Below are 27,849 nucleotides of genomic sequence, written 5' to 3'. Positions count from 1 at the left end.
CCAATCACACCCACGGAGGGGGTATAACAGAGAATAATGCAAAGGACAATCCAAGGAATACGGTTAGGGTTTATTTGCGGAAAACTCGGTTATATGCAAGGGTTCATTTTGAAAACATTTTCAAAGCAAGTTTTCCAATACCAAGGAGCACACGATGTTGATCCACACAGGATCCAAGTTTTAAACTGCTACCGGACTCCCCGTCCGCCGTAGCACACGGCACAACTGCCGGACACCTTCCAAACAACTCACACCAGCCCATCCATTCCCAGAGTGAAACACTAGTTATGTGACCACACCGTAACTTGCCCAATACCGTGGGCACGGCTATTCGAATAGATTTTAACTCTGCAGAGGTGTGCAACTTTACCCACAGGTGGGGTACCACAGCACGAACACCTTAGTGCCGGTGCAGATCCCAACAAAGCCATTACCCACCTTAGCTAGACCTGACTAGCCACCACGGGATCCATCAAGGGGTCATTCGACCTATCTCCGAGGTTTAACCGGGGCATAAGTCACACAGATCTTATCCCTTCTCCTTGATCACCCGTTGCTCTCAGCTCTCCTGATGGCTATCAGGCTAACTAGTGGGATTTATGCTAAGCCGTTGCCCATACAACGGTCAAGTGGTTCGCACGACAAGAAGCTAGGTGAGATGTCACATCAACTCGGTCCTTAGAGGTGACAGGATGGATATCTCTCTTCCTCGCTCAACCACACAGGTACGAGCACACCAACGGCAATTCACACAGAAATGCCATCCATCCCGTCTAACTCGTCTTTCAAAACCACATTGTATCCCTTCCCACACACACACATTTTCTTTATAAAATCAGGTGGTCAAGGTAGGGTTATCTCAAACAAGGGTGGCTATCCTACCATGTTTTCAGCACGCAAAACCATGCAATTTTATAAAACAGGCCACTGGGTTGTGTTTATGAAAACTAGGACAGAAACATGCATCAAAGGGCGGAATTGAACTTGCCATCGTCAAACCCTTGCGAGAAGTCCTGGTCGTAGCACTGTCCCTCGGGCTCGGGGTCGCGGAACTGGTCCTCGTTCGCTTGGTCACAGTCGGGACCTTCCTCGTTCACTCCGTGTCCTACGACGCAATCAAACAAACACACAATCAAGCACAAAAACTAAAAGCTTTTATCGTCGAGCTTGAATCGGAAATAATTTAGTTACGGAGGTCGGGGCAATATCTCTGGGTGGTTTCTTAATGGCAGGGCCAAAACTATACTAGAAAGGGCGTGGTAAAGTTTCGGGTCAATCGGAGGTCGTTTCGCGCATAAAATGACGCGCTAAAGGTGGTTCCAGGGTTTAAACGGGGGTTCAGGGGCCTGTTCAGAATTATCTAAAGAGGGTAGGGGCTTATTTGCGAATCCTGGAATCAATCAGGGCATTGCTAAAGGGTGTCGGTCATAAATAGGTTTATGTAATTTGAGTGGTTTGGTTTGAAATACCGGGAAGAACAGGGTCTTTTTAGCAAAAGGAAGTAAATAAGCGAGGAGGGTTCTTTTTGGGAGAAAACAAGAAAGGGTAGGGGGTTATGGGCAAAATGCCCTTCTTCTTCCTCCCCCTCACCACGTGAAACAGAGGAGGATGGGGAGGCACGGCCGGCCCCCAAATCCGGCGGCCCTAGGGCCTAACCGGCTCGGGCGTGTGGGGGAAAAGGGAGAGGGGGAAGGGGGGGGCCCATTCCCGGCCTCACCTCGGGCGGGGGCGGTGCGAGGGGGCGCGGCGACGGCGGGCTGCGGGCGGCGGCCGGGCTGCAGGCGGCGGCGGCGCTGGGGGCGTGGAAAGGGAGCTGGGGCGGCGGTGGAGGTTTGTGGGGAGGTGAGAGGCCGCGGCCGGCCTACTTATAGGCGGGTTGAGGCGGCGAGGAGACGGGGCCGGTGGGGAGGCCGGCGAGCGGCGCGGAGCGCCTTAATGGCGGCCGCGTCGCGTCGCGGGTGTCGTCGAGCGGCGGTGTGCAGGCACAGGGGCGGCACAGCGGGGGCAGGACACGGCACGGCGGGCGGCGCGTCGTCGCAGCTCGGCGTGCGCGTGCAGGCGGCGTGCGGCCGGCGGGCGGCGCGCCACGCGGGGGAAACAGGGCGCGCGCAGGCGACGCGTCGCACGGCGGGCGGCGCGGCACGCGGTACACGCGCGCGCGGGCGCGGGTGGCGTGCGCAGGTCAGGGGGCGTGGCGCGGCGCGGCTGTGCGTCACGGCGCGGCCGGGCAGGGGCTGGCGCGGTGCGGCAGGGGTGCACGGGCACGCGGGGGCGAGCGCGTGCGCGGCACGGTGGCGCGCGGCGTGGGGGTGCTCGGGAGCAGAGGCAGGGGAAGGAGGGGGAGAGGAGAGGAGAGAAGGGAAAAGGAAGAAGGGAGGAAAAAGGAAAAAGGGAGGAAAGGAAAGGAAGGAAAGAAAGAGAGAGAGATTGGAAAAGAAAAGAAAAGAGAAAGAGGGGAAGGCGTGCCGGCGCCGGTCGCGGCGGCGACCGCGGCCGGTCGGCCACGCGCGCGCGGGGATTCGCGCGCGGCACGAGGAGCGCCGGCGCAGAACGCGGCGGGTGATCGCGTGCGGGTCGGCCACGCGTGCTCGGCGTTCGCGCGCTGCGCGAGGAAAAGAGTCGCGCCAGCGCTATTCGCGGAAAGCGGTCTTGTGTGAGTGGTGCGGGATTGGGACGGCGGTCAAGTCCGCTGTCGGTCGTCAAGGGTTAGAGTTAGGGTTTGACGACGAACATTTTAGCGCGTGGTTTAATTTGGTAAGTTTTCAGGGCGTCACACTGTGTCACCTCCTGCGCCCCTGTTGCCCTGCCGCCAGACCTCCCCCCGGCGCCGCTCCCTGGAGGTCTTCCCCTGCCCTTCCCCCCTGCACGTTCTAGCCTTGCTCAACGTCGTCGCCCCCTTCCTGCATCCTCCTGCGTCTCTGCAACACAGCCGCCGCTAGAACCTTGCACCGCCTGCATCCCATGCGTCCCCTCCCCTCCAGCGCCGCCCCTGCTTCTTCCCTCTCCTGCTGCCGTGTGCTCGCCCCCTGTGGCGCCTTTGCCCTAGACCAACACCACTGTGATGCGTCAGCCGCTAAGAACAGAGGAGCAGAACAGCCGCCGTGATTTCCTCTGCAAAATTCGATCACCACGATGCGTCTCTGCGGTAAGCAAGTTACAGTACCCGCCGCTGCCTGTTCCAAGCTTTTTACAAATTAGTCCCTAGAAGATTATGTAATTATCGTGTAAATTCCTGTATCTTGAAAGTTTTGCAGAAAACCCCCAAGATCTATTACATCTTCTCAATCCAGCCCCACCATAGAATTTTTCGGATCTAACCCTAAATTTTTCTGTATTTGGAACACTATTTTCTGAGTCTAGTATTTTTTTCTGCTAACCCCTGAAAGCTATAGTTAACTACGTATAGGGCCCTGCAGCACTGTTTCATGCGTAGTTTCCGCGTTTTGGATCTGTTTCGATCCGTTCTTTTGCGTTAGTCTCCTAAAACCCTAAGCTATCGTTTAGCGGTGATGTTGTACCATAATTCCTATTTTTAAAATTAGATATCAATTTAATTTGAATAATATCCTCTCATCTAGTTTTCCGAAATAAAATCCAATTAAGTCTTTACTCCGGGTTTCATATTTAATGTTAATTTGATTAATATCAACTTAAATATATTTGTAATTTAATTTATTTAGTTCAACACGAACCATAAAGTTCGATGTTTAGATGCTCTCACCGGTTTCTTTTCTAATTAATTGTTTAATTAGGATAATTTGTACATAGACAATTGTATATAAAATTTGATTAAGTTATATCTCATCTTTATAAATGCAAGTATAGTATAAGTTAATTATAATTAGAGATATTTATCTTTTATATCTTTTACATTAGTTTTCTAAATTAAAATAAATGAAACCCTATAGTTCTTTATTTCTTTTATAATATAAATCTTCCGATAGTTGTATCTTTTCAACCCTAGCTCCGTTTTCCATATTTTTTGCACTCTTTTGACCATAGCAACGAGTCCTATCTTTTAGTACACTCTTTTAAAGCTTTCCTTTTATTTGGTGTACCGTTCTTAGTAGTTCTTATTTGTTTATTTGCTTGTATGCTTGGGCCCGATGCTTGTGTGACGTTAGAAGGAGCGCGATCGAGGAGTTTTGAAGATTTAGAGTTTCAAGAACAAGAGTTGAAGACTCTGAGTAGCTATTCTCTAAAAGAAAGGTAAGTATTTCCTTGATCATGCTTTTATCCTAGTAATCACGGTAAATATAACTTTTCTACGTGCATGCATGTGTCCTAATTTTGATGGATCCTAATTAAGGATATGTCTAGTCTTTTCTGATCATTCCTTATCAACCTGGGTTTTACCTTTATGCTGGGTAACTATTTCTTAGTTGCTATAATTGGTTCTGGTTTGGGAATAATTTATAACCATGATGAGAACAATGATGATGCTACACCTGTTTTATCCATGTTCATGCTCTTGGTGATGTTAATCACAAGATTATATGTTTAATCGGAATATGGAGAACCACCCAGGAAAACAGTGCAACCACAGTACTATATGGCTCTGGTCTTGGCTAATTAGAGACTTTAGCTTATGACGATCTTACCAAAAGGGCAAAAGGGGTTGCATCGTCGGGGTATAGCTCGGTCCTCTCGAGGGTATGATATGGTCCTGGTTAAGGCGTCTGCCTCATTAGGGAGCGTTATGACCGCTTTGACTTGAAACCTTAACGGATTGTCATAAGTTAGGAAATCTTTGTAAAGGTCTCGTAGTGAAACCCTTGCCACTCACCTCGGAAGTATTTAAGAGGCTAGCTACCTCGGGCAAATTGGGAGACACGAATTGTGGGTAAAGTGTACAACTTCTGTAGAGTGAAAAACTGATATATCAGCCGTGCTCACGGTTAAGAGCGACTTGGAACCTCACATGATAATTGAAATTGAAGATGAATTAAATCATGGATCATGTTTATGGTTATGGTTATCGTGGACCATATTTATGGTTATGGTTATGGTTATGCTGTATCTCTCCTATCTCTTTTAATGCGGATTTTGGTATGAACTTATACCTTAGTAATCAGGTGCTAATAAAACTTGACCAACTAAAATTGCTTATCGTGGTAAGCCAGTCAGCCTTTCCTTGATTTTGGCTTTGATGTACTCATGCTTGTTATAATTACTACTCAGAGGAGAAAGTGATGTGAAGTCTTTTGAAGATGATGCTGAGTTCTAGGCTTGCGCAACCCCCGGTCGATTGCCTGTGAAGTTTGGAGTCTTCGTTTTCAGGATAAGTTGTATAACTCTGATAGTCTTTATAGTCTTTTAATTCTCTTTTCGTGATACTGTTGCTGAATATTCACTAATGAAGTCACTATATATATTATGCATCCGGTTTCATCCTTAAAAAAAACCGGGTGTGACACTCCCCTGCACATATTTGAGTTTCTCAAGCCGGATTAGCTCATTTTGTACATAAATGAGTTCGGCATCCTGTGCCTCGTCATTAAGGATTGGATCTTCTGGTGTATTCCCTGAAAGGAAAGAATCAACATTTTTCCGCTTTCACACTCTATCACAGCAACAACTTTCGCGCCACCGAGGATGGATAGTTCAGCTGCGACTTTGAAAAGTCCGTTAAATGTGCCGGAACGGTCACCATATAACTGATACCGGATCTCCTTGGCCTTCTAGGCATTCTCAGATGGAGAATTCAAAGGAACTACTACCAAGATATGGGGGTATTGAATGCTATTTTGTTTTGGGCCGGGATGCTTTGTTTTTTGATGAGGAGCTTGAGAAGTGTCCTATATATATATATATATAGAAGAAATGGAGTGCAGTCATTTTTCTTGTGACCGGAAGTATTTTCAAGAAAGTATATCAACATGTTGCTTTTGAATTCTAGCAGTGTCACCGGTACTGAGGTCCTTCTTTTTCCTCCACAAGGTGGGACCCATTTGCAGCAGCTACTAGGCAATTGTAGAGATATTGCTTTATGCTTCTTGCATGCCAAGTATTAGTATAGTGCGTATATAATGCTGCCTGACATGACGCGTTGCAGTTTAGTCAAATGCTTATTGTAAAGATTTTTTGGTCTCTGGTTAACCTTATCCTGCCTAGTATAAGCATTTCAATGTGTATTTAATGTTATTTAAACACAGCCATAAATTATGTCTATGTACTCTAGTTGTATTGATTGTAAGTCATTTTTCTTCAATTCTAGGTAAGCCGAATAATGTTGTATATCTAGCTAAATTTTTGGAAATATCAATTAGCACTGCGATTAGACTCACTGTTGATTTGTGATTTCCTACCTGATGACTCACTAGTCACTGACATGCCGGTCCCAGGGCCACATGTCAATGAAAATGGATTAGTAAATTCTAATAAGCTATAACTAAATATGGAGTAAAAGCACTGTACTTTGTTTAAAAACAGTAGTGCATGCGCTCCAATAGACACTTCTGAATTTGTAATAAACAATACTACATCAGTACTTATATAGCAAGGTTCATACCAAGGCTCGATACAATCAAGTCGGTGGGCCCTCCTGGTTTCACCGAATCCTCATTTCATTCTCTTTGCAACCAGAATTCCCTTCTTGAGACACTCTATATTAGCTTAGAAAGCACACTATCCATCCAATCTTACATGGAACATCTGCCCTCTTACTTCACTGTAACACTCATGACGCTGCCTTGATAGCTTCTCGTTTTTGTGAAACAACATCACTCAATTGTTGCAGAAGTGGGGGTTTGTTATTATTTTGCCAGTAGTTGAGGTACCGTACCGGCACAAAAGGTTTGCTGAGCCTGAGCTGCAAGACTAAATCCCGGCCCAACCCACATGGGGCCCAAATAAGCAAAAGAAGCCCACATCTGATGTGAGGCCCCGATTGCGCGGGCCACGGATTCAGGCCGTAGTCCATGTTCTGTGAGCTAGCTCTTGCTGTGTTTCACGTGAGAGCGCTTGGGATCGGAGATCATGCATGGGACAGCGCAGCACTAGAATGAGGAACCCGAGACACTGTTCTTGGAAGCTTCTTTCCAAAAAAAAAAAGACACTGTTCTTGGAAGCAAGCAAGCACGAGCACGCTTCTCCCAGATAAGCCGGATCAGGTCACCTGCAATGCTGCCCCCCAGCAAATTAAAGCAAAAGCTTTCTTTCACCCAAAGTTAGCATCTGGCCGGCACCTGAGCAGCTAGCTAGTAAATCAAAACAGAGAGGGAGCAAATCAGACGCTGATAGATTGATCCATGTTCGATTTTGCTGGAGGCAAGCAGCCGAGTCATAAAGCCTTGAAGCATCTAGTACATGTCTATGTGAAAACCATTGACAGATGCTGTGTCTGCTGCTTCTACCCTGTCATCGGCTCATCGCGTTTGATCCTGATAAGCGATGGCCATTCAGTGAAGCATCCGGGTGTCGATGGCTAGTAGAATCAATGCGTGACTGAATCTAAGCGATTGCAATCGTGAGTGAATCCTGACGAGATGGTGCTTATTCAGAGCGCGGCGGCGGAAGCATTCGGTTACTGATGGTTAGCGGTTGCATTGCACCATCACGGACGATGGGAGCAGCGACGACGAGGCTTGCCTACTGCCTTTCTGACGGCGCCCTCATGGTGGACGTATCAGCGGAACGTCGAGGCCGGGATCCGGCGGTAGGAGGAACTAGGAGGATGATCCGGCAAGTCAGGGGGAGCCGAGGTCCAGAGGAGAGAATTCTCGGCGCGACTCGCCGTCGCCGTCGCCGGAAGGGAAGGCGGAGCGCCGTGGAGGACCGGTTGGGAACAGGGGGTATAAGCAAATATTTGGATCGCAGGTTTTCACAAAACCGCCTAGTTCGGATCGCGATTATTAACCGCGATTCAAACCAGGGGGGTATAAGCAAATATTTGGATCGCAGTTTTCGCAAAGCCTCCTGGTTCCGATCGCGATTAATAATCGCGATCCGAATTAGGGGTTCTGTAAATTGTTGAGGGGGTTTTATAGTGACTTCGGATCTCCATCTCCGGCTCCGGCTGGGGAGTGGGGAAGTGGGGACAGGCGGCGGCGACGAGCGGCCGGTCGGCCGAGAGCATGCGCGGGCGCGGCCCGGGGCGTCGTACCTGACCAGGGATGCGAACGATCGCGGCTCCGCCGTCGCGGCCAAGAAGGCAGGACTCCGGGCCACCTGCCTACTGCTCGATGCCTCACCGGCGACGCCCCGCTCCGTCCTGGCTTCGGTTGCAAGCGCTCCCTTCTTCTTCGCTGCCTCCTTCCTTGCCCCAACCGCGTCCGCCTACCCGGAATCGGACGCTTCGCTTCCCCCATCCGGCTCGCGCTTGCGCTCGCAAGGCTGCATGCTGCTGAATTTTCAGGCAACGCACTACGTTGGGTGGGAATTGCTTCAGAGGTGAATCGAGACTTGCGAGATATTGGATGCTGCGTCCCGCTACCACACTTGAGAATGACGTTGTGCATCTTCTGCAGCTGCAGCTGAGATGGGTCAGCATCCCAGGTATTGTACCCCGGCCCTGCACAGCTACATTCAGACTGAATTGTGTTTCTGCACCTGTCACTAGAATGGTGTTTAGTTCTGATCGGTGATGAAAATGGGGTGCAGCTGGTTCAGCAGAGTCAAATCATCCGCTGTACGATGGTTTCAGTTGGAGATAGATTTGTTTGCTTGTTAATTGCCTGTTTGCAGGTTCTGGGTATGGTTAACCACGATCAGGGATGCAAGTGGGGCCTGTAATGGGTAGTTCTGAGCTGCTACCTTAGTTCATCTAAACCACCATACGTTCATTTATGTGAAAAGCATCGATTTTGTCTCCCGATCATCAGATTTGTGCAGACTATATATATAATTAGTCGCACTACTCGTATATATTATTAATATACTGACTGGGAATTAGTTCTGCAGCCAACAGATACTTTTTTGAGAATTTAATTTCTGAAGGTGCTAGTATTAACATTTTAGATTAAAAATGGCTCAAAAAATTTCTCTAGCTTACTGGTTGTATTGTACCCTATAATATATTTTTCAACGCAAGAAGCTACTACGTTTTTTTTACGGGAAAAGCATAATTTACACGCTCCAACTATCTGGGAGCGGCAAGAATGTAGCAGCTTCTTAAAGTAATTCAGCAGGAGAATATTTTATTGTGAAGCCTTAACTCCAAGCTGCCACAGCAGATTATCCACTGGATAGGGCCTATCCTGAACTTTCATCACTTCATAATTTGTTACAGTTTTGACGAATAATGGAAGGAGTAGAAACGCATGCAACAGATTTGCATCCTTCTGATTTCTGAAGCTTGATTTTTTAATTAAGGATAAAATCCAACCTTTTATATCTATATTGTGGATATATACAGCCAAAGGTTACAAAGAGTGAGTTTTTAGACTCTAATCCTCACCACCCAGGAGCTCAAAAGTGCAAGAAGGAAAACTCTAAGATAAAAAAAAATTAGTTCTTCTTCGTCCATGCGTCGATCTTGCATTGTCTTAGATTCATCTTTTAATCCATTTCATCATTTCATCTTCCGTCTGCTTAAAAACTTGATGCCGGATTTGAAATGCTTGTCTTTAATCTCAAAACATGCTCCGCCTTGGGTAATGAATGTCAAGCCAGAGGCTGACACGACGTCAACGACTCCATCGTCGCCCATCCGATGAGCCAGAATAGAGTTTTCACGTAGAAGATCTCTAACCTTGCAGAAAGCATCACAACCAACGTCTCACCGGAGGAAAACGACACCCAACGACGCCGTCGTTGCTGCCACCGACATAAGCAGCTGGATAAAAGCTATCGCCCGTTGCTCCTGCACGACCACTCGTCACCACCGCAAGAAATCTGTCAGCCTCCCGCCTCATAGCGCGAAGGGGCTATCAGGCGTCAGCCTCCCGACCCCTCCTGTCGGCACCGTGGTCGCCTGCAGGCATCACATGTCTCACCACTGCCGGCCTCGCCAGCTTGGTGCAGCCCCTGCAGACCGCCGACGCCGCCGCAAGGCAGAACCTCCTGCTGGCGAAGGAACCTGCGTGGGATCCGGCCCGGCCACATCAGTGTTCAATTTATTTGCATATTGCAGCAGCGATGATGGTAGCCTGAGGGGTACCATGAGATGAGGAGGCACAGATTTTTTTTTTTTAAGAACTTGCGGGAGCTCCGCTTTGTCATTTAAGGAGATAGAAAAGAGCAGTGTTCAGAGTTCTTACAATGACGATATTACATAAATTACTAAGTTCTCGAACTCAAATTTAGTAATGAGACCATAGCAAAAATTTAGGAGGCACAGATTGACACTGGACGTTTGGATCACAGCCAAAATTTAGGGCCAGTTTGGCAGAGCTCCCAGAGCTGATTCTCTGCTGAATCCAGCAAAAGCTCTGCCAAACAGTTTTTCAGAGAGAAGTGATTCTTTGCTGATTCCGTGGAGTGATTCTCTGAAATGAACTAAGAGGCTGGGAGCTGAAAAAAGTAGCTTCTCCTGATTCTGTGGAGTGATTCTCCATCCTGATTTTAAGAGTTTATACTAGAGAATCAAAGAGAATCACCTTCAGCCACAGAATCATTTCTTTTAGAGAATCAGCTCCCACAGAGAATCAGGATCAGTTAGAGCTCTACCAAAATGGCCCTTGGTAACGAGACCATGCCATTGTGCAAAGCATCTTCTGCTCATGTACGTGTATGATCCATGGCGGAAAGCATCAAAGCTGCATGTCATGATGGGCCTGAGCTCTCTCAAGTGTCAATAGTGTCGAGCAGAGAAACCAAGGAAAAACCGAATGCTACTACTGTCAGTTTACACCAGGAACAAGTCATCATTCTTTTGAATGTCATTGCTGTACTTCAGTCACATTTCAGCAGTAACTTTCTTAGAAATAGGACTGAAAACTAGAGAAAACAAAAAACTGTTGACCCAAATGCTTTTTTTTAGAAAATTAAGTTAACCCCAATGTATGGCTTTAAATTATTGTAGTATGTTACCAACAATGGCATACGTTTTTTGATCATATATGCTTTTATGCAGATTTTTCCGCCTGCGCATGCATTCTCTCCTGGATTCACGTGAGAGCGATTGGGATGGGACTTGCGAGACCTTTTTTATTTTGAAAAGCGCATGGGAGATCATGCGTGGGACAGTGCTGACACAGTAGGCGCAGGGCTAGAATGAGGAACCCGAGACTCTCTTCTTGGAAGCAAGCAAGCACGAGCAATGTGTGTTCCAGATAAGCCGGATCGGGTCACCTGCAATGCTGACCCCGAGCAAACTAAAGCAAAGCTTTGTTTCCTTTTTTTAAAGAAGAAGATGGAGGAGGAGGAGCAGCAGCCGCAGCAGCAAAGCTTTCTTTTTCAACCAGACGCATCCGGCCGGCACCCGGGCAGCTAGCTAGGAAATCAAAACAGAGCCAGCAAACCAGATGCTGATTGATTGATGCACATTTAGTTTTCAAGAAAACATTGACGCACATTCAATTTGTTGGAGGAGGCAAGCAGCATGTTTAATTTAGATACAAAATATAATGTTATAGTCGTAAACTACATTCGGTTGGCTCCAGTGCATGCATGTCTATGTGCAAACCATTGGTTTTCAACTCGTCGCCCTCCATCATCATATTTCTGCAGATTATATTAGCCAGGAGATACAATGGACATGACAGGCCAAGAAGACCCTTTCTTGCCACCCTGGCCACCACCGGCTTGCTGATAGAAAGAAAAGGGGGAAATTAAAGAAAGAAAAGGCCGGCTCAGCAGTAGTGGTAGTGGGGGGAAGAAAGAAGAAGCTCACACGCTGGAAGCCGGGCGAAGGTTGACAAACTTTCGTTCAAGATTTCTGCTGACAATATATAGGGGGGTATATGATATCTAACTGTCTGCCGGTTGCGATGGTGTGACATGTATTGTATGCCGTTCGTCCAAGAAAAGAAAAAAAATGCTGTGTGGCCGGCCGGCCAGCAGTCATTAGCGCCATGATTAGTGCCAGCCGATCAGAACAGGACGTGCAAGCGAGAACCGAGCAAAAGATCAAAGCTTAGCTTAGGCTCAACAGCTAGGTACCTTAGCTTAGCTTCAGGGCCCAAAAATATGATGCAATGCAGCCAACAAAACGCAAACTAAAGCTGCTGCTAGATACAGCACACCTCTTTAAGCTAACTCATGTTAGGGACTCTTCTGAGCAAGCAAGGATTCAAATCATCATCACGAGCAGCTAGCAAAGGGGGTCCCAATCGTCGTCCACCATTTTATTTGCATGCAAAACAAAAAGGGTCTCGACGTCTTTCCTAGCTAATTGACCGAGAAAAGGAGGTGTCCGCTCTTAATTTAGCTTAGCTGGACTGCAGGGGAGCTGGGAAGGCTATTTGCATTCGAAACGGACAGCCTGTTCGCAGCTGTCTGTATTCTTTCTTCCTTAAAGAAATAAAGGAAGGCCCTCATCCATCCCAGCAGCATCACCAAACAGGCCTTCGTGGCCCACTGCTGCATCTCAGCAACTGCGACCGTTACAAAACAAACCTTCAACTGCGGACCATCTCCTTTTCACCGCGCGGTAAAAATCGCTTGCCGTCGCCGTCAAGTGAGCCACAGCCACCACTGACAGGTAGGAACAGAGTCAACAGCCCACGTGTCCGCGAGGTTGGCAGGGCCGGAATAGGAGGCGCCCAGCTCACCGGGATCCAGGCTGGCCGCGCCCCCTATGATCCCTCGTCACCACTCACTCCTTCCTTCCCCCATCGCGAATCGAAAACCAGCTCCCCTCTTTTCCCCTCTCTTCTCTCCAGCCACCCGCCATTGCTTCCCGCGATCCGCATTGCGCTGCTGAGGAGGAAGGGATTGCGATGGACCCGTGCCCGTTCGTGCGGGTGCTGGTCGGCAACCTGGCGCTCAAGATGCCGGCGGCCCCGCGCGGCTCCGGCTCCAGCGCGGGGGTGCACCCGACCACCGCGCCCTGCTACTGCCGGATCCGCCTCAACCAGCTGCCCTACCAGACCGCCACGGCCCCGCTGCTGCCGTCCGCCGAGGAGGGCCCGGCCTCGTGCACGGGCGCCTTCGCCGCGGCCTTCCACGTCTCCAAGGCCGACCTCGACCGGGCCACCGCCAAGCCCGCGCTCTTCGGGCCCCGCCGCACCGCGCGGCTCAAGGTGGCGGTGTACCTGGGGCGGAGGGGCACCACGTGCGGCGGGGTCAGCTCCGGGAGGCTGCTGGGGAAGGTGGTCGTCCCGCTCGACCTCAGGGCCGCCGTCGCCAAGCCCGTCGTGTTCCACAGCGGGTGGGTCGCCATCGGCAAGCGCCGCGCTGGGCGCAAGGCGGCGCCGGCGCCCGCGGCCTCCGGCGGCGCCGCGCAGCTCAACCTGACCGTGCGCGCGGAGCCCGACCCGCGGTTCGTGTTCGAGTTCGACGGCGAGCCCGAGTGCAGCCCGCAGGTGCTCCAGGTGCAGGGCCGCATGAAGCAGCCCATGTTCACCTGCAAGTTCTCCTGCCGCAGCAACAGCGACCTCCGCTCAAGGTACCCATTGCAATCTGCGCTCCTCCTCCTCCTCATTGGCTCATTGCATTATCCAAGCAAATGCGGCAGATTTCTGATGGAATGGAATCCGTGCCCGAAGGTCGGTGCAGTCTGATCCGGGGAACGGCGGGCGCAACTGGCTGGCCAAGTTCGGGTCGGACCGCGAGCGCGCGGGGAAGGAGCGCAAGGGGTGGTCGGTGACGGTCCACGACCTGTCGGGCTCGCCGGTGGCGCTGGCCTCGATGGTGACCCCGTTCGTGGCGTCCCCCGGCTCGGACCGCGTGAGCCGCTCCAACCCCGGCGGCTGGCTCATCCTCCGCCCCGTCGACGGCACCTGGACGCCGTGGGGCCGCCTCGAGTGCTGGCGCGAGCGCGGCGCGGGCGCCGGCGGCGACTTCCTGGGCTACCGCTTCGAGCTCGTCCCGGACCACACCAACTCCGGCGCGGGCGTGTGCGTGGCCGAGTCCGGCGTCCCGGCGTCCAGGGGCGGCCGGTTCGCCATCGACCTGACGGCGGCGCAGCCGTTCGGCCGGAGCGGGTCCCCCGTGTGCAGCCCCCGCGGGAGCGGCGACTTCGGGCACGGGCTGTGGCCGTTTGGGAGCTTCCGCGGGTTCGTGATGTCGGCGGCCGTGCAGGGGGAGGGGCGGTGCAGCAGGCCCACGGTGGAGGTGGGCGTGGCGCACGTCGGGTGCGCCGAGGACGCCGCGGCGTTCGTGGCGCTGGCGGCGGCGGTGGACCTGAGCATGGACGCGTGCCGGCTCTTCTCGTGCAAGCTCCGCCGGGAGCTCTCGGCGTCCCGCGCCGAGCTGCTCCGGTGACCGGCATGGGGCGGCGGCATTGCAGGAGCCGGAATCGGAAGGAAGGGTACAGCAGGCAGCCGGTGGTAGTGGCCTGGACGGCGAGGGGAAGGAGGGATGGTGGTCGAGTGCTTCGTTTTCATCGTTTGTGATGGATGATCTCGTCCGGTCGCGAAAGTTTTGTCGCGGCGATCGGACGAGCCTTGTTCTTGTGTGTTCTTGATTGCGGGGGTTCCGGAAGCGGTGATCACCTCTCGTGATCTTGGCGCGGAGGGTGGAGCGGACGTTCGTTGATCGTTTTGTGATTTGAGCGAGGAGCAAGTAGGTGCTGTTCGTCTTCTAGGTGCTTTTTAAAGTCTAGAAGCAATCAGAGTAGTCGTGCTGATGTTTTTGTGTGTGTGGGTGTCTCGTGCCTATGGTTCCTTTTTGGGAGCTTGCGTCGCTACCGAAGTGGTAGATTGAGCAAGCTGCGAGATGTGTGGAGACCGTGATGGAATGATGGGAAACAAATTCTTTTCGTTTGATCACCTTGTGCAATGGTGGTTTCTGCTGGGTACTTTCGAGGCCATGGAATGCGGGAGGAGGACGGGGGTGTCCGTCCGTCCGAGCTGGAATGGGTGTTGTGGCCGCGGGGGGCCCCAAACCACATGGGGGTTGTCCTTTCGCTGGCTTGCGCTGTCCGCCTCTGCGCCGCACGCGCCATCGTCTTCATTTTCTTGGCTCCACCGAGGAGCAGCACTAGGCGCCGCGAATGGAAGCATCCATAGCAGTTTGTATAACAGTTGGAACTTTTTGCTACTGCAGCACTTTCGTTTGTATTTGACAAATTTTATCTAATTATGGACTAACTAGGCTTAAAAGATTCGTCTCGTAACGTACAATTAAACTGTATAATTAGTTATTTTTTTTACATACATTTACTGCTCCATGCATGTGTTCCAAAATTAATGTGATGGAGAGAGAGTGTAAAAATTTGGAATTCGGAAGCGATCTAAACGGGGCCATAGTAGTACGCGCACGGTTTGCACACCAAGATCCGAGCAAACGATGGTCATGAATCAAGGAAAGGAAGAACAGTATGGTGCGCTGATGCGGACCAGGCACCGGCGCCCATGGCCGTGCTGGCATTACAAAACTAGTGGCGAGCAATCTCTCAAATTCAAACTCAAACATCGTCTCAAATTCAAATCCAAAGGAATTGATGCGTTGGGCCAATGCAAGTCGGAGTTGACGAGCAAACATCGACTCAAAGGGCTATATATTATCCATTTCAACAACCTCGCTCGGTGCCTTTCAGTACTCCAGCGACAACATTCTTATTTCTCCAAATGCTTGTCTACCAACTAGTTTTTCTTTTTCTAATAATCCCTCGTACATCTCTGTGTATAATTGTGCACATAATAATTTTTGCAGAAGAATTATTGGCATAGCTGATGACGTTGACTTTGTTTACTTTATTAAGCTAGTATGCAAGACATTAGTTTTGCAGTGTTTGTCAGGTTAGCATTTTTTTAGATAATGAGTCAGAGTAGCATATTTAGGAGGCATAAAAATATGCTTATTAATCTTAAAGGAACTGGCTGGATCCTATTAGCTGTTGCTCTATTATGAAGCCACCCAACAATAGAAATGGAGGAGTATAATATATAATTACTTCCCTATATTTAAATAGGGCAACAATACTGTGAACCCTTGGCCACTTAAGAAAATACTGCCTGCGCCATATTATGGAAAAAGAAAAGCGGTTCCTTCACCATCCAAAAGTCAAATTGAGACGGATAGATGTTCATCGTTCCAGAAAGTCAAATTGGTTTGGATTGAGTCATTGGCAGACAACACATATTCTAATAATTAAGCCGGCAAACCCAACTAGAGGCAGTTAACGATGAACTCTGCCACTCTGGCATGTATGTATGTATGTATGTATGTATGTATGTATGTATGTATGTATGTATGTATAGACACACACACACACACACACAGCTCCAGCAAAAGCATGCAGATATACACAAGTCCTCTCCAAGGTACAGATAAAGGAATAGAGACATCCTCAGCTCGCGCATGATTGTGGTGTGCAGCCATGTCAGGACCTGCAAAACCGTTCAACATAACACAAGGAGCTAAGATCGACTTCAGTTCCCAGCAGGTCGCCGGATTGCATAACTGTAAGTGGAATGAAACCTCGCTTACTACTAATCACAATACAATCGGAAAGCAACTGACGTCTTGCTACGCTTCAATCTTTCAATTTGCAACTATTACGTTCTGTTGTTGAGATTTGTCAGTCAGGAGGTAACTCATGGCTGGGACAAATTCCACCGCAATCTGCTACGATGCCTCGCTGCAGCAATGCTCCTCAAGCATCAGCTGCTCCCATGAATCCATGGCAGCCTTCCGCAAGGCCATGGGAGGGGCCTTATGGCGGGTGAACACGCTCGTGCTCGTCGACGCCATCCTGGCCGGAGTCATAGTCGGGATAGGTGCCTACGCCCAGCGCTACCGCCACCACCCCTTCACGCGCTTCATCTACCTCGGAGCCACCACCTTGCTGCTGCCGATCACATCCTACGTCGTGTCCACCATCAGCACCAACAGCAACGACTACATCAGCAGCTACGAGTCTGCAACCCTGGCAGCCTCATGCCGTGGAGGCTTCCACTATTTCACGGCCGTGTCATGGGCGTTCCTTGTGCAGATCACAATGATCAACACCAGCGTGATAGTGGCTGTCGACGACAGAGAAGGCCGGAACAGAGGGCCCCCGGTCCAGCTGCTTGTTCAAGGTCTCTGGACCCTTTACCTAGGTGTCAGCGCCATGGGCCCGATCACGGCCAATATCTGGCCCTTTTACCTTGAATTGATGCTTTTTGCTATCATTTGTGCTAAGATTGTGTTGAAATACTATGCATTTGAGAAGGCCCGGCGATCCTTGGCGTTTGGGCGTAGTCCTCGTCTTGTTTCTGGGTACATGGAGCAACCACAAGTAAGAAGACAACCTGCTGAACCATGGGTAGGTGAGAACGTGCCTCCTCCTCCTCCACCACTCTTGGTCATGGGAGAAGATGGTATACATGTGGAGAACCAGCCTCGTGGGTATGCAGGATTTGTAAACAATGGCAATGGCTTGGTGACCCTTGACATGGTTTGGCAGCAGGGTAACGAGCGTGCTGATCTGTGCTTGTCATTCGCATTGTTCAAGTTGTTGAGATGCCGATTCGCGAGGTACGAGAATGCCAATGTTACATCTATGTGGACCCTCAACTTTTTTTGGAGGCGCTTTCTGCTGCTGAGTAGAGAAGGCAACCATGATACAAGGAGGGTATTTCGGGTGATTGCAGACGAGCTTTCTTTCATCCAAGATTACTACTTCTCGTCACTACCGGTCTCCTATTCAAAGTCTTGGCTGCCCATCTTGAGTGTCAGCATCTCACTCCTGAGCATAACTTACTGCATCTTGGCTACAGTATTCATCGTGAGGGGGCTAGTATCAAATTGGAAGTCCAAGTACAACCATCAGTTACGTTGTCATTTCTGGTGTAATGATAGGCACTTGATAAGCAACAGGCAGGATAAAAATTTTGGATTCTTCGTCTTTGACGATATTCCTTTATTTTTGCTTCTCGCATTGGTGGTGATAGCGGAGTTTAAGTACATAGCTTCCTACATCTGCTCTAACTGGACCAAAGTATCCCTCATCTGCTACAATAAAGACATGCCTATTTGCAGCATTATGACCGCGTGCAAGAACCTTCTGCTGCAGTGCAAATGGGGGCTAATGAAGCACTGGGCCAGAGCTCAGTACTGGTGCTCCATCCAAGAACAACCCTGCTTGTTCCTCTCAGACGTCTCCTCGGTCTCCCGGACCTAGATAGGAGTGTGAAGATGCCAGAAGCGGTGAAGGTCAGCATCATCGATGCTTTGAGACGCAGCAGCCGTGACGGGCACCGGTTCAGCAATGGCGTAAGATCTCCACGCCTAGGCCTAGCAGGCGGAGTGTTCCCCAGGGCCTTCAGTAGCAATGGAACATCTGAAACCATACTTACATGGCACATCGCCACATCCATCCTTGAGATGAGGCACCAATGCCGACATGGTCAAGGAGGACAGGGTTCTTCTACGTTTGATCCGAATTGCAGGATTACCGCTACTCACCTGTCACGGTACTGTGCATACCTAATGGCCTGGTCTCCGGACCTGCTTCCAGATGATGATGAATGGAGCAGGAGCCTGTACGAGACTGTCAAGAAGGACGCCAAGCGTGCCCTCGCGGGGCATGCTGCGCAGGGATCGTTGGCACCGATGGCCGAGTTTGAGCAGGTGGCCCAGTTGTTACTGATTGCGGACTCGAAGTATGAAGTGCTCAAGAATGGAGTGAGGCTTGGAAAGCAGCTGGTGGTTGTTGAAGGTGAGGAAAGGGCATGGGTGGTACTGGCTGAATTCTGGTCAGAGATGATTCTGTACATCGCTCCCTCGGACAACATTAGAGGTCACTTGAAGGCCATCGCACGGGGTGGCGAGCTGATAACGCTCCTCTGGGCGATGCTCACCCATGCTGGGATATTGAGTCGGCGCGGTGATGCCGGCGGCGGCGCTGCTGCTGGTGAAGGTACCGGTTCTGTTCGATAGATTGGCTTACATGTATGGTCTGCAGATGCTTTTGCACTCTTCTGAGCTTACTGCACTTTTGCTTTTTATGACCTGAGGTCTTTGTGAACCCTTTGTAAACATCCCTTTAAATATAGGAAAATCATATCATGTAGGGCCTCCCCTGCTGTTTTGAGATCTTTTGTCTTAATTGCTCCATCACCTAATGGTGATATATGGATTAGAGGCAACTAACCGTACATGCATTAGTTAGTGCCTGTCTCAAGCAAGTAATATATATATATATATATTCAAAGCCCACAGAAAAGATCAGGATTAGACACTAATCATCGGTCAAAGATCTCAATTAGGCACAGGCAGACCATAAAGTGCCTACAGGGTAATAGTGCATGAATGTTGGAACAAATGGGGTCAGTATATAGTCACAAAAGATAAGAAAATAGAACATGTCTTACTTTTGTTATTATTAATTAAGCCACCAGATGAGATCTGATTGATCATGTGCTAATTGGTTACATGTCAAATTAAGGTATAATAAAGCAATCGCAATTAAGCATAAAGCTGAACCAAAAAAGAAACAAAACACTGGTAGCTTCTAATATCACTCGGCTTAACTAGTCTTTTTGGATATCATATTGAATGTACTTTGGTTGCCATTTTCCGACTGTAATGAAAAAGGGATCGATCATCCCATCTTTTCTTTATTTTTTTATTGTAATAAGCAATGCGTCCAGCTGTTTTATTTGTTGTTCTTTTTAGGGCCCAGGGGCCTATTTCTACATTACTCTTCATATTTGGACCGCGATTAAGAATAAAAAAGAGGATTCCTCGCTTCTTTCATCCGAAAAGATAATGCCCTAAAAAAGTATCCTAAATGATAGAAGAGACAACTTGTGCCTTCTTTCTTTTATCACCACCTTCCTTGCTTATGTCACACCTAAAAATATTTAATTTGGGTATGTGAGTTTAACACTAATTAATACAACGGTTTTCTCATAATTTTAAATTTTTTCCAACATTTATATTAATTGTCACAATGTTTAGTGTAGGAAAAAAATATTTATAGAAACAAACTGATATGACCTAGGTTGTATTTGTTTCCTTGATGCATCCATGCCGTTTGCATTGGGAGTTGAATTGAGCGAAAATGCATTTAAAAATTCGATAGGTATAAACTCGTTCAAAATAGAATTCAAGTTAGCTTGAATCCTAAATTTCTTTTGTGCTAAAGCCTTTCCAGTCCCAGCCCAGTCCGCTCATTACCTGCAACTGGGCCGCACCGCCGCTAACGGGCCGATCTGGGTCTGTCTGGCCCAGCTGCTGCTGCTGCTCTTCCCGTCGCCGTGCGCCTGTGCCGCCAGGCCGCCATGGCGTGCGTGCCCAGGGCAAGGCGCCACCAGGCCGCCCCCGGTCCCGCGCCCTGCGCGTGCGCTGAGCCCCCACGCGCCCTGCCGCTCGCGCCGCCCGTCCCGTAGGGCCGCCCGCCGCCTTGGCCGCCGGAGCCGAGCGCGCCGTCGGTTCCCGGCCGCTCAAATCGCCGTCTCCGCTGCCCGCCCGTCGAAGCCACGACTACCACGAGTAGCTCCGCCTCTGCTCGCCGTGCCCGTGCTGTCGCCGGAGAAGTGTCGCCAAATTCCGGCCGACCCCGTGCAAACCCGACGCCGGTGATTTCAGTGAGGAAAAAAAGTTCAGGTGTGGGTAGTTCAAGCCAACATCAGGTGTGTTGTGTGTGTATTTGGGAGGTGGGAGTCGCACATTGGCAGTGGTTTTCAGTTACTTCTTTTGAGGAAGCAGCTATTCATCATTTCCGTAATTACTTGAAAGAAAAAATACTCAAAAAAAGGTATATATGTTCATGTCCTCGATACTTATTAGTAGTCACTATAAGTTTCTTTAGATAAAAGAAGTCTTATTCCAAATAGAGTAGCCTTCACTTCTGTTTCTTAGCTTTTATTTCTATTAGAGGTTTAGGACACGATTAGTTCCTTCTAATATTATTGAAATTTTGGTGATCAGCTGGCCTATGGATGGAGGGCATTGCATCGCGAATGCTACATCGCGCGGACAGCTCCAGTGCTCTAATGTTGCCATTAACACCTTCAGCAATACCATGAGATGGCAGATATGGATGGGGAATGCGCTGCTGCTGACCAGCCCTGGCATCGGAGGAGTCTTAGTTGGGATAGGCGGCTACGGCCAGCGCTACCGCTACCATCCCTTCACCCGCTTCATATTCCTTGGAGCCAATACACTATTCTTGCCCATCCTCTCTTATGTCGTCTCCACCCTTGGCGACAGCTCCAATGGTTATGTCAGCTCAGTAGATAATGAATGCACAACACTAATCTTGGCTGCTTTATGCCATTCTAACTTCCACTCATGCATTGTCATAACATGGGCATTCCTTGTTCAAATTGCCACCATCAATACTACCCCAGTTCTCGCCATCAATCCTAGAGAAGGTCGAAATGTAGGACCCTCTCTTGAGCTACTTGTTAAGGTTATATGGACGTTTTACCTGGGTGGTAGCATCAGCAGAAGCCGTTTTCTTAATGCAATCTTCGGAGTATTGCATGGTAAAGACCGCACGCCATCTAGCTCTGTTTCCATCTGTGCCAGAATTATGTTTGCACCTTTTGTTCTCATCTGCGCCAAAATTGTGTGCAAATACTTTGCATTTGAAAAGGCGCGGCTATCATTTGAACTAGGACCCAATCCTGGCCTTATTTTTGGGTACATGAAGCAGCTAGAACGACAAGAAAGGAGTCAACTTGGTGAATCAGTGGTAGGTGAGGATGCCCCTCCTCCTCTCTTGGTTATGGGAGAAGATAGGAGACAGGTGGTGAATCAACCCTGTGGGTATGTGTTCACCAATGGCTCAGGGACAATGGGGATCGCAAGCACTGGCTTGGTGACCCTTGATAAATTTTGGCAGTTGGACAATGTTCATCCTATGATGCCAAGTCTAAAAGACTTGTGCTTGTCCTTTGCATTATTCAAGCTATTGAGGTGCCGATTTTCAAGGTACAAGATTACTAATGTTCGCTCTGTGAGGATGCTCAAGTTTTTCTGCAGCCTGCTGCTAAAGGATGGTGGACATGACAGGGTGTTCAGGGTGGTTGCAGATGAACTTTCTTTTGTTCACGATTATTATTATTCATCCCTCTCAATATCCTACGCAAAGTGCTGGCTGCCCATCTTGGTTGTGTTTCTTTCTCTTTTGAGCATAAGTTACTGCATCGTGGCTGCGTGTTTCATTGTGCTACTTGCAGCTAAAGAGAACAAGAATGGCTATTCCAGACAGATCCATTGTAAATTCTGGTGCACTCAAGTACAGGAGGTAAGCATATGGCGACCTGAAAACTTCGGAAGCTTGTATTTTGATGTGGTGCCGGTATTTTTCCTTCTTGCTCTGGTCCTGATTTCTGACGCGAGGGTTATGGCTTCCTACATTTGCTCCAGCTGGACTAAAGTAGCCCTCATATGTCACCATGTCAATTCTACCTCTTTGCTCCAGCTGGACCTTATCAGGCATATTCTCCGATTGCCCGCCTGACCAGGAGAGGAAGGTCAAGGTACTGGCAGCGGTGAAGATTTGCATCTTTGATGTTCTCAGAAACAGCCACAGCAATGAGTGCCAGCTAAGCAATGGATTGCATCTCTGCGCCGGAGCCAAGTTGGTGAAAGCTTCCTCTGGGCCTGCAGCAGCATGGGTTATGGGTACATCTGATATCATACTTACCTGGCGCATCGCCACATCCATCCTTGAGGTGAGGCACCCTTACCGACGTGATCAAGAGGAAGGTTCTTCGACGATTTGTAACCAACACAAGATTGCTGCTACTCACCTGTCACGGTACTGAGCGTACCTTGTAACCTGGTGCCCGGAGCTTCTTCCTGACGAGGATGAATGGAGCAAGAGCTTGTACAATGCTGTCAAGGAGGATGCCACACGTGTCCTCGCTGTCCGGGCTGCAACCGGGCTGTTGACACCTGAGGTTGAGTACCAGGATCTAGTGCAATTGCTAAGTGAAGACTCCAAGCATGAGGTTTTGAAGAACGGCGTGAGGCTCGGAAAGCAATTGGTGGAGTTGGTCGAGGGTGAGGAAGCAGCATGGGCAATGCTCGCCAGCTTCTGGGCGGAGAAGATTCTTTACGTGGCGCCTTCGAAGAATCTGAGAGGGCACTCGATCACACTCCTCTGGGCGTTGCTCTTCCATGTTGGGATCGTTAGTAGGCCGGGTGAACCCGATTTCACAGCAGCTACTGCTGGCGTTGTTTGATACGTGTGGCTCCGATCGTAACGTGTAATGTTCTTTTACCATAATTGGTGGTTGGTCTTGTTCATGTAGTCTTTGTCCACATTGTTTTCTAAATTTTGGTATTCTTGTGACAATTGTATCTTTCTAATAATAAGTTGGTTCTGAATTGTTTCAGGCCTAGTTTGTTGTCATATACTACTGTGATGCCATGCAAATTAAACTAGTTTCTGCACATGTACATGTGAACAATCTGTGTGTTTCGTAACCATAGATATATTGCAGCTTTGATTGATTCTTTCTATGAGCAGAGAAGTGAGCTCGGTGCCTCATATTTGCTTGCATCACGGTCATTGTTTCTTCTCTTTTCTTTTGACATGTGCATTTTTATTTGTCAGATCTGGGGTCCAGACGCGCGCCATGCCGGCGATGATGGCGTTCATTGCTGCCGCCGCCCGGCGCGTCTGCCTTTCTTGCGGGCTTCTGCTTGGGCGTCGTCTCTGCGTCTCCAGAGGCAAAAGCACGGCGCGTCGGGCAACAAGAGCACTGTACTGCATGCACGGTGAGTACTTTGATGAGGTGCTTGCCGTCCAGCACAAGACTAGAATGAGGAATGTTTGGTCCAGCTCTGCTGGATTCGACTTTTTGCTGGGCTAGTGGCCTTCCCCTTGCATTGGACAAAGTGACTAGCCATGCCAGATGCCAGCACCGACAAAGAAAAGGAAGCACGTACGGCGCGGTTAGCTTTTGGCCGCGGCCCAAGGTGCTGCTGATCGATCATCATAGGCAATCGTGCAAGCATACACCTACGTTCCCTGAATAATCAGGACCAGGATTACATTAGATGCATGGTCATGGTCTTCGAAGATCTAAGGCTGTCGCAAGCTAGCAAAGCAAAAGTTAAAAGCAGGAGGCCTAAAGCGCAGGCTAAACCCACGTTTTGCCTTTGCTGCTCCTACTACCCGGTACACATCATTGTCTTCTCTATACCTTCAAGAGTTCTTTCGACCGATTACAGTAGCATCTAAAATGTTCCCGAAACCCTTTTTTACTAGTAATTTGGGGAGATATAAATATTAGAAATTCATGAAATAAGTTAGGGCACATGGCTAACAATCAAAATTACTTTTCTCTCTCTCTCTCTCTCTCTCTCTCTCTCTCTCACACACACACACACACACACACAAATATTCCGACGCAATACTCATACAGATTCGTATTTATCTTTATTCAGTTGTGATAGACTTTAGTTAGCAATTATAGTACACATTTTTCATCCAATTAGTACTAGTACGATAGCATTAGAGATATGAATTTTCTTAGATAAAACTTATCTTCCACGATTCTTAGTTGTTGCTGTTGGCATTTTTTAAAAAATAAACTGGCGTGGCAATCATCTTCAAGACACAGGAAAAATATAGAGCCGGCGGATCGAAAGGATGTACTAGGTACGAACAGTCAAAGGCTCAAAGCAGACTGCATGTGGGCAAAGCTAGATTCTTTCGAATGATAAAAAGGCACCAGGGCGGCAAGGAATAAAGAAGCGCACGCCTCTTCAACCATAACACCTGAACTGCTATGGATGTGGTATGGCAGTTGCAATGCCCTTCAGGTTGATGCATGCTTACTCTTGCATATGGCCTCTGATCTGCACAAGTCTTTGAGCTATACATGGGTGAGGCCATTGCATGCCCAGCTAGATCTCCACCCAAATTACGGTAACTCCTTCGACTGTTAATCTACTCTTATCTAGTATATCTTAGTAGATCCCTAGGCAACTGAATTAGCTGATGCTAATAGTTGCTTTATCTATTACACACCAGCCAGTTTCTAATTACCATCAGTTTTTACTTAATTACTACTGCTGTGCTAGCGCATACTATGCATGAGTGTTATTTCTTTTTTTTGGTTCTAATGCGTTTGTAATTTGGCAATCAGCTAGGCTCTATGGATCCAGAGAGTCCTACCGGGACCTGCTCCAATGCTGCATTGCAGGAGCAGTTGCGCTGCCCCAGCCTTGCCGTGGCAGCCTTCTACGACACCATGGAACGGCAGATATGGTTGGGGAACGCGCTGCTGCTCACGGGCGCGGCCATGACCGGGGTCATGGTCGGCATAGGCAGCTACGGCCGGCGCTACCGCCACCACCGCTTCACCCGCTTCATCTTCCTCGGAGCCAACACGCTATTCCTGCCCATCATCTCCTACGTCGTCTCCACCCTCGGCGACAACTCCAACGACTACGTCAACCTGCACAAGGACCGCATGACGACCTTGGCCGCGTTGTGTGACTCGGTGTTCCACCCCTGCATGATCATAACATGGGCGTTCCTTTTCCAGATCGCAGCGATCAATACTACCTCGGTGGTCGCCATTGATAGCAGGGAAGGTCGTAAGGTTCGGCCTCCTCCGGAGCTGCTTCTCAGGGGGATCTGGACCTTCTACCTGGGTGCCAGCATCACAGAGAAACGTTTCTTCCATGGGCTCTTCCGGTTCTCACCTACTGAAGACCACGGACCGCTCACTCTCATCTGTTCCAAGATTATGTTCACTCCCTTCGCTCTCCTGTGTGCCAAAATTTGGCTCAAATGTTACTCATTTGGAAAGGCCCGGAAATCCTTTGCGCTAGGGCGCAATCCTAGTCTTGTTTTTGGGTACACGCAGCAGCTACTACAACAGCAAGGAAGAAGCCGGAATGGTGAGGATGCACTTCCTCCTGCACTCCTGGTTATGGGAGAAGACAGCAGGAAAGTGGAGAAGCAACCTTGGGGGTATGTGTTCAGCGAGACATGGACACCGCCTACTGACAGCACTGGCTTGGTGACCCTTGACACGGTTTGGCAGTCGGACCAGACGATGCTTCCCACATCAACGCCAAGACCAAAAGACCTGTGCCTGTCCTTTGCATTGTTCAAGCTGCTGAGGTGTCGATTTGCGAGGTACGACCTCGCAAATGTTGGGCTCAAGTTTTTCTGGAGCTTGTTGCTGAAGGACAGTGAGCATGACAGGGTCTTCAGGGTGATTGCAGACGAGCTCTCGTTCCTTAACGATTACTACTACTCATCACTCCCAATATCCTACTCGAAGTGTTGGCTACCTATCCTGAGCGTCCTGATCTCAGTCTTGAGCATAGGCTACTGCGTCGTGGCTGCGTACTTCATCGTTGTATTCGCAGCTCAGGTGCACAAGCAAGGCCGCAATCAGATCCACTGCGCGTTCTGGTGCAATAAGCTGCAGGTGGTAAGCGAACCACGGTCTAAAAGGTTTGGGAGCTTGTACTTTGATGTGGTGCCGGAATTTATGCTTCTTGTTTTGGTCCTAATCGCTGAGGTGAGGGACTTGTCTTCCTACATCTGCTCCAACTGGACAAAAGTAGCCCTCATATGCCACTGTGTAAAATCTGCCACACTGCAGCATCCACTGGGAGTGCCTAAATGGATTGCTAGCCTTTTACTGCAGTGCAGATGCAAGATAACTGATCGTTGGGATGAAAAAATAGGCCAGTGTTCAGTATTGGTGCTTCAGCCAACTGCAAGGACAACCCTGGTTGGTCTTCTCAGTCGTCTCTTCCATTTGCCGGATGAGAAGAGGAGGGTTGAGTTGCCAGTGGCAGTGAAGGTTTGCATTGTGGATGCGCTTAGAACCGCTGCCAGCAGCAATGGGTGCCGACTAGGCAATGGCAGAACATCTCTGAACCGGAGCCAAGTTGGAAAAGGCTTCCTCTGGGCCTGCAATGGCAAGAGCACGTCTGATATCATACTTACATGGCACATCGGCACATCCATCCTTGAGGTGAGGCACCCTTTTCGCCATGATGATCAAGAGCAAGGTTCTTCGCCGGTTTCAGACCGACATAAGATTGCTGCCACTCACTTGTCACGGTACTGCGCGTACCTTATGACCTGGTCCCCGGAGCTTCTTCCTGACGAGGAAGCATGGAGCAAGGGCCTGTACGAGGCTGTCAAGGAGGACACAGAGCGTGTCCTCGCCGACCGCATCACTATGTCAGGGCCGCCATTGACGCCTGAAGCTGAGTACCAGGAACTGGTGAAGCTGCTCAGTGCAGGCTCCAAACATTCGGTGGTGATGAATGGCGTGTGGCTCGGAAAGCGGTTGGTCGAGTTGGTTGAGGGCGAGGAGACAGCTTGGGCAATCCTGGCTGGCTTCTGGGCGGAGATGATCCTGTACGTCGCGCCGTCCAACAACCTGAAAGGGCACAGGAAGGCCGTCGCCCGCGGCGGCGAGCTGATCACGCTCCTCTGGGCGTTGCTCTTCCATGCTGGGATCGTTAGTAGGCCGGGTGAAACCGGCGGTGCTGCTAGCGCTGGTGGTGTTGTGTAATGGCCTGATGGGTGGCTGCTAGCTAGTCTAGTGTGCAAAGCTGGCAAGCATGCTTCAAGGATGGTTTTCTTGATATTGTGTGGTAACACTTCTTTCAATAGTTGAGTCCTTCTATTGAGCCATAGAATAGATGACACCATCATTCACAGTAATGATATTTTTACGACAACTGTATCTTGCTAGGTTCAATATGAACTGCATGTATATACGGATCGACAGTCATTGTTTTTTCTCTCTTGTATGGCTGCGTGTATCCTGATAATACAGAGGCCGGAAATACGATTCAAGAAATTTGTATAAACTCAATGTAAAAATCTTGGATTTAATAAAATTTCCCTCATTGAGGAAACAAAAAAAA

The 27,849-nt window shown here is 49.3% G+C and overlaps 2 protein-coding genes and 1 pseudogene across 3 annotated transcripts; all 3 read left to right on the top strand.

The window, feature by feature from the left end:
- The first annotated feature begins 12,786 nt into the window (after positions 1–12,786).
- LOC112881878 lies at positions 12,787–14,808 on the top strand. Its single transcript, XM_025946780.1, has 2 exons — positions 12,787–13,489; positions 13,590–14,808. The coding sequence occupies exons 1-2, from the start codon at positions 12,822–12,824 to the stop codon at positions 14,305–14,307; spliced, it is 1,386 nt and encodes a 461-aa protein (XP_025802565.1). The 5' UTR covers positions 12,787–12,821; the 3' UTR covers positions 14,308–14,808.
- A 5,457-nt stretch (positions 14,809–20,265) lies between these two features.
- LOC112880457 lies at positions 20,266–23,333 on the top strand (annotated as a pseudogene).
- LOC112880456 lies at positions 23,088–27,655 on the top strand. Of its 2 annotated transcripts, none has more exons than XM_025945094.1 (4): positions 23,088–23,198; positions 23,549–23,712; positions 24,561–24,868; positions 25,089–27,655. In XM_025945094.1, the coding sequence occupies exon 4, from the start codon at positions 25,098–25,100 to the stop codon at positions 27,489–27,491; it is 2,394 nt and encodes a 797-aa protein (XP_025800879.1). In that variant the 5' UTR covers positions 23,088–23,198; positions 23,549–23,712; positions 24,561–24,868; positions 25,089–25,097; the 3' UTR covers positions 27,492–27,655. The 2 variants fall into 2 exon arrangements, with proteins under 2 accessions (XP_025800879.1, XP_025800878.1); XM_025945093.1 differs by having other exon boundaries at positions 23,549–24,115; positions 24,555–24,868.
- Positions 27,656–27,849: the final 194 nt, after the last annotated feature.

The sequence above is a fragment of the Panicum hallii genome, chromosome 2, assembly GCF_002211085.1.
Source record: "Panicum hallii strain FIL2 chromosome 2, PHallii_v3.1, whole genome shotgun sequence".
Lineage (NCBI taxonomy): Eukaryota > Viridiplantae > Streptophyta > Magnoliopsida > Poales > Poaceae > Panicum > Panicum hallii.
The sequence above is the reverse complement of the archived record's forward strand: the minus strand, read 5'-3'. Positions and strand labels throughout refer to the sequence as shown.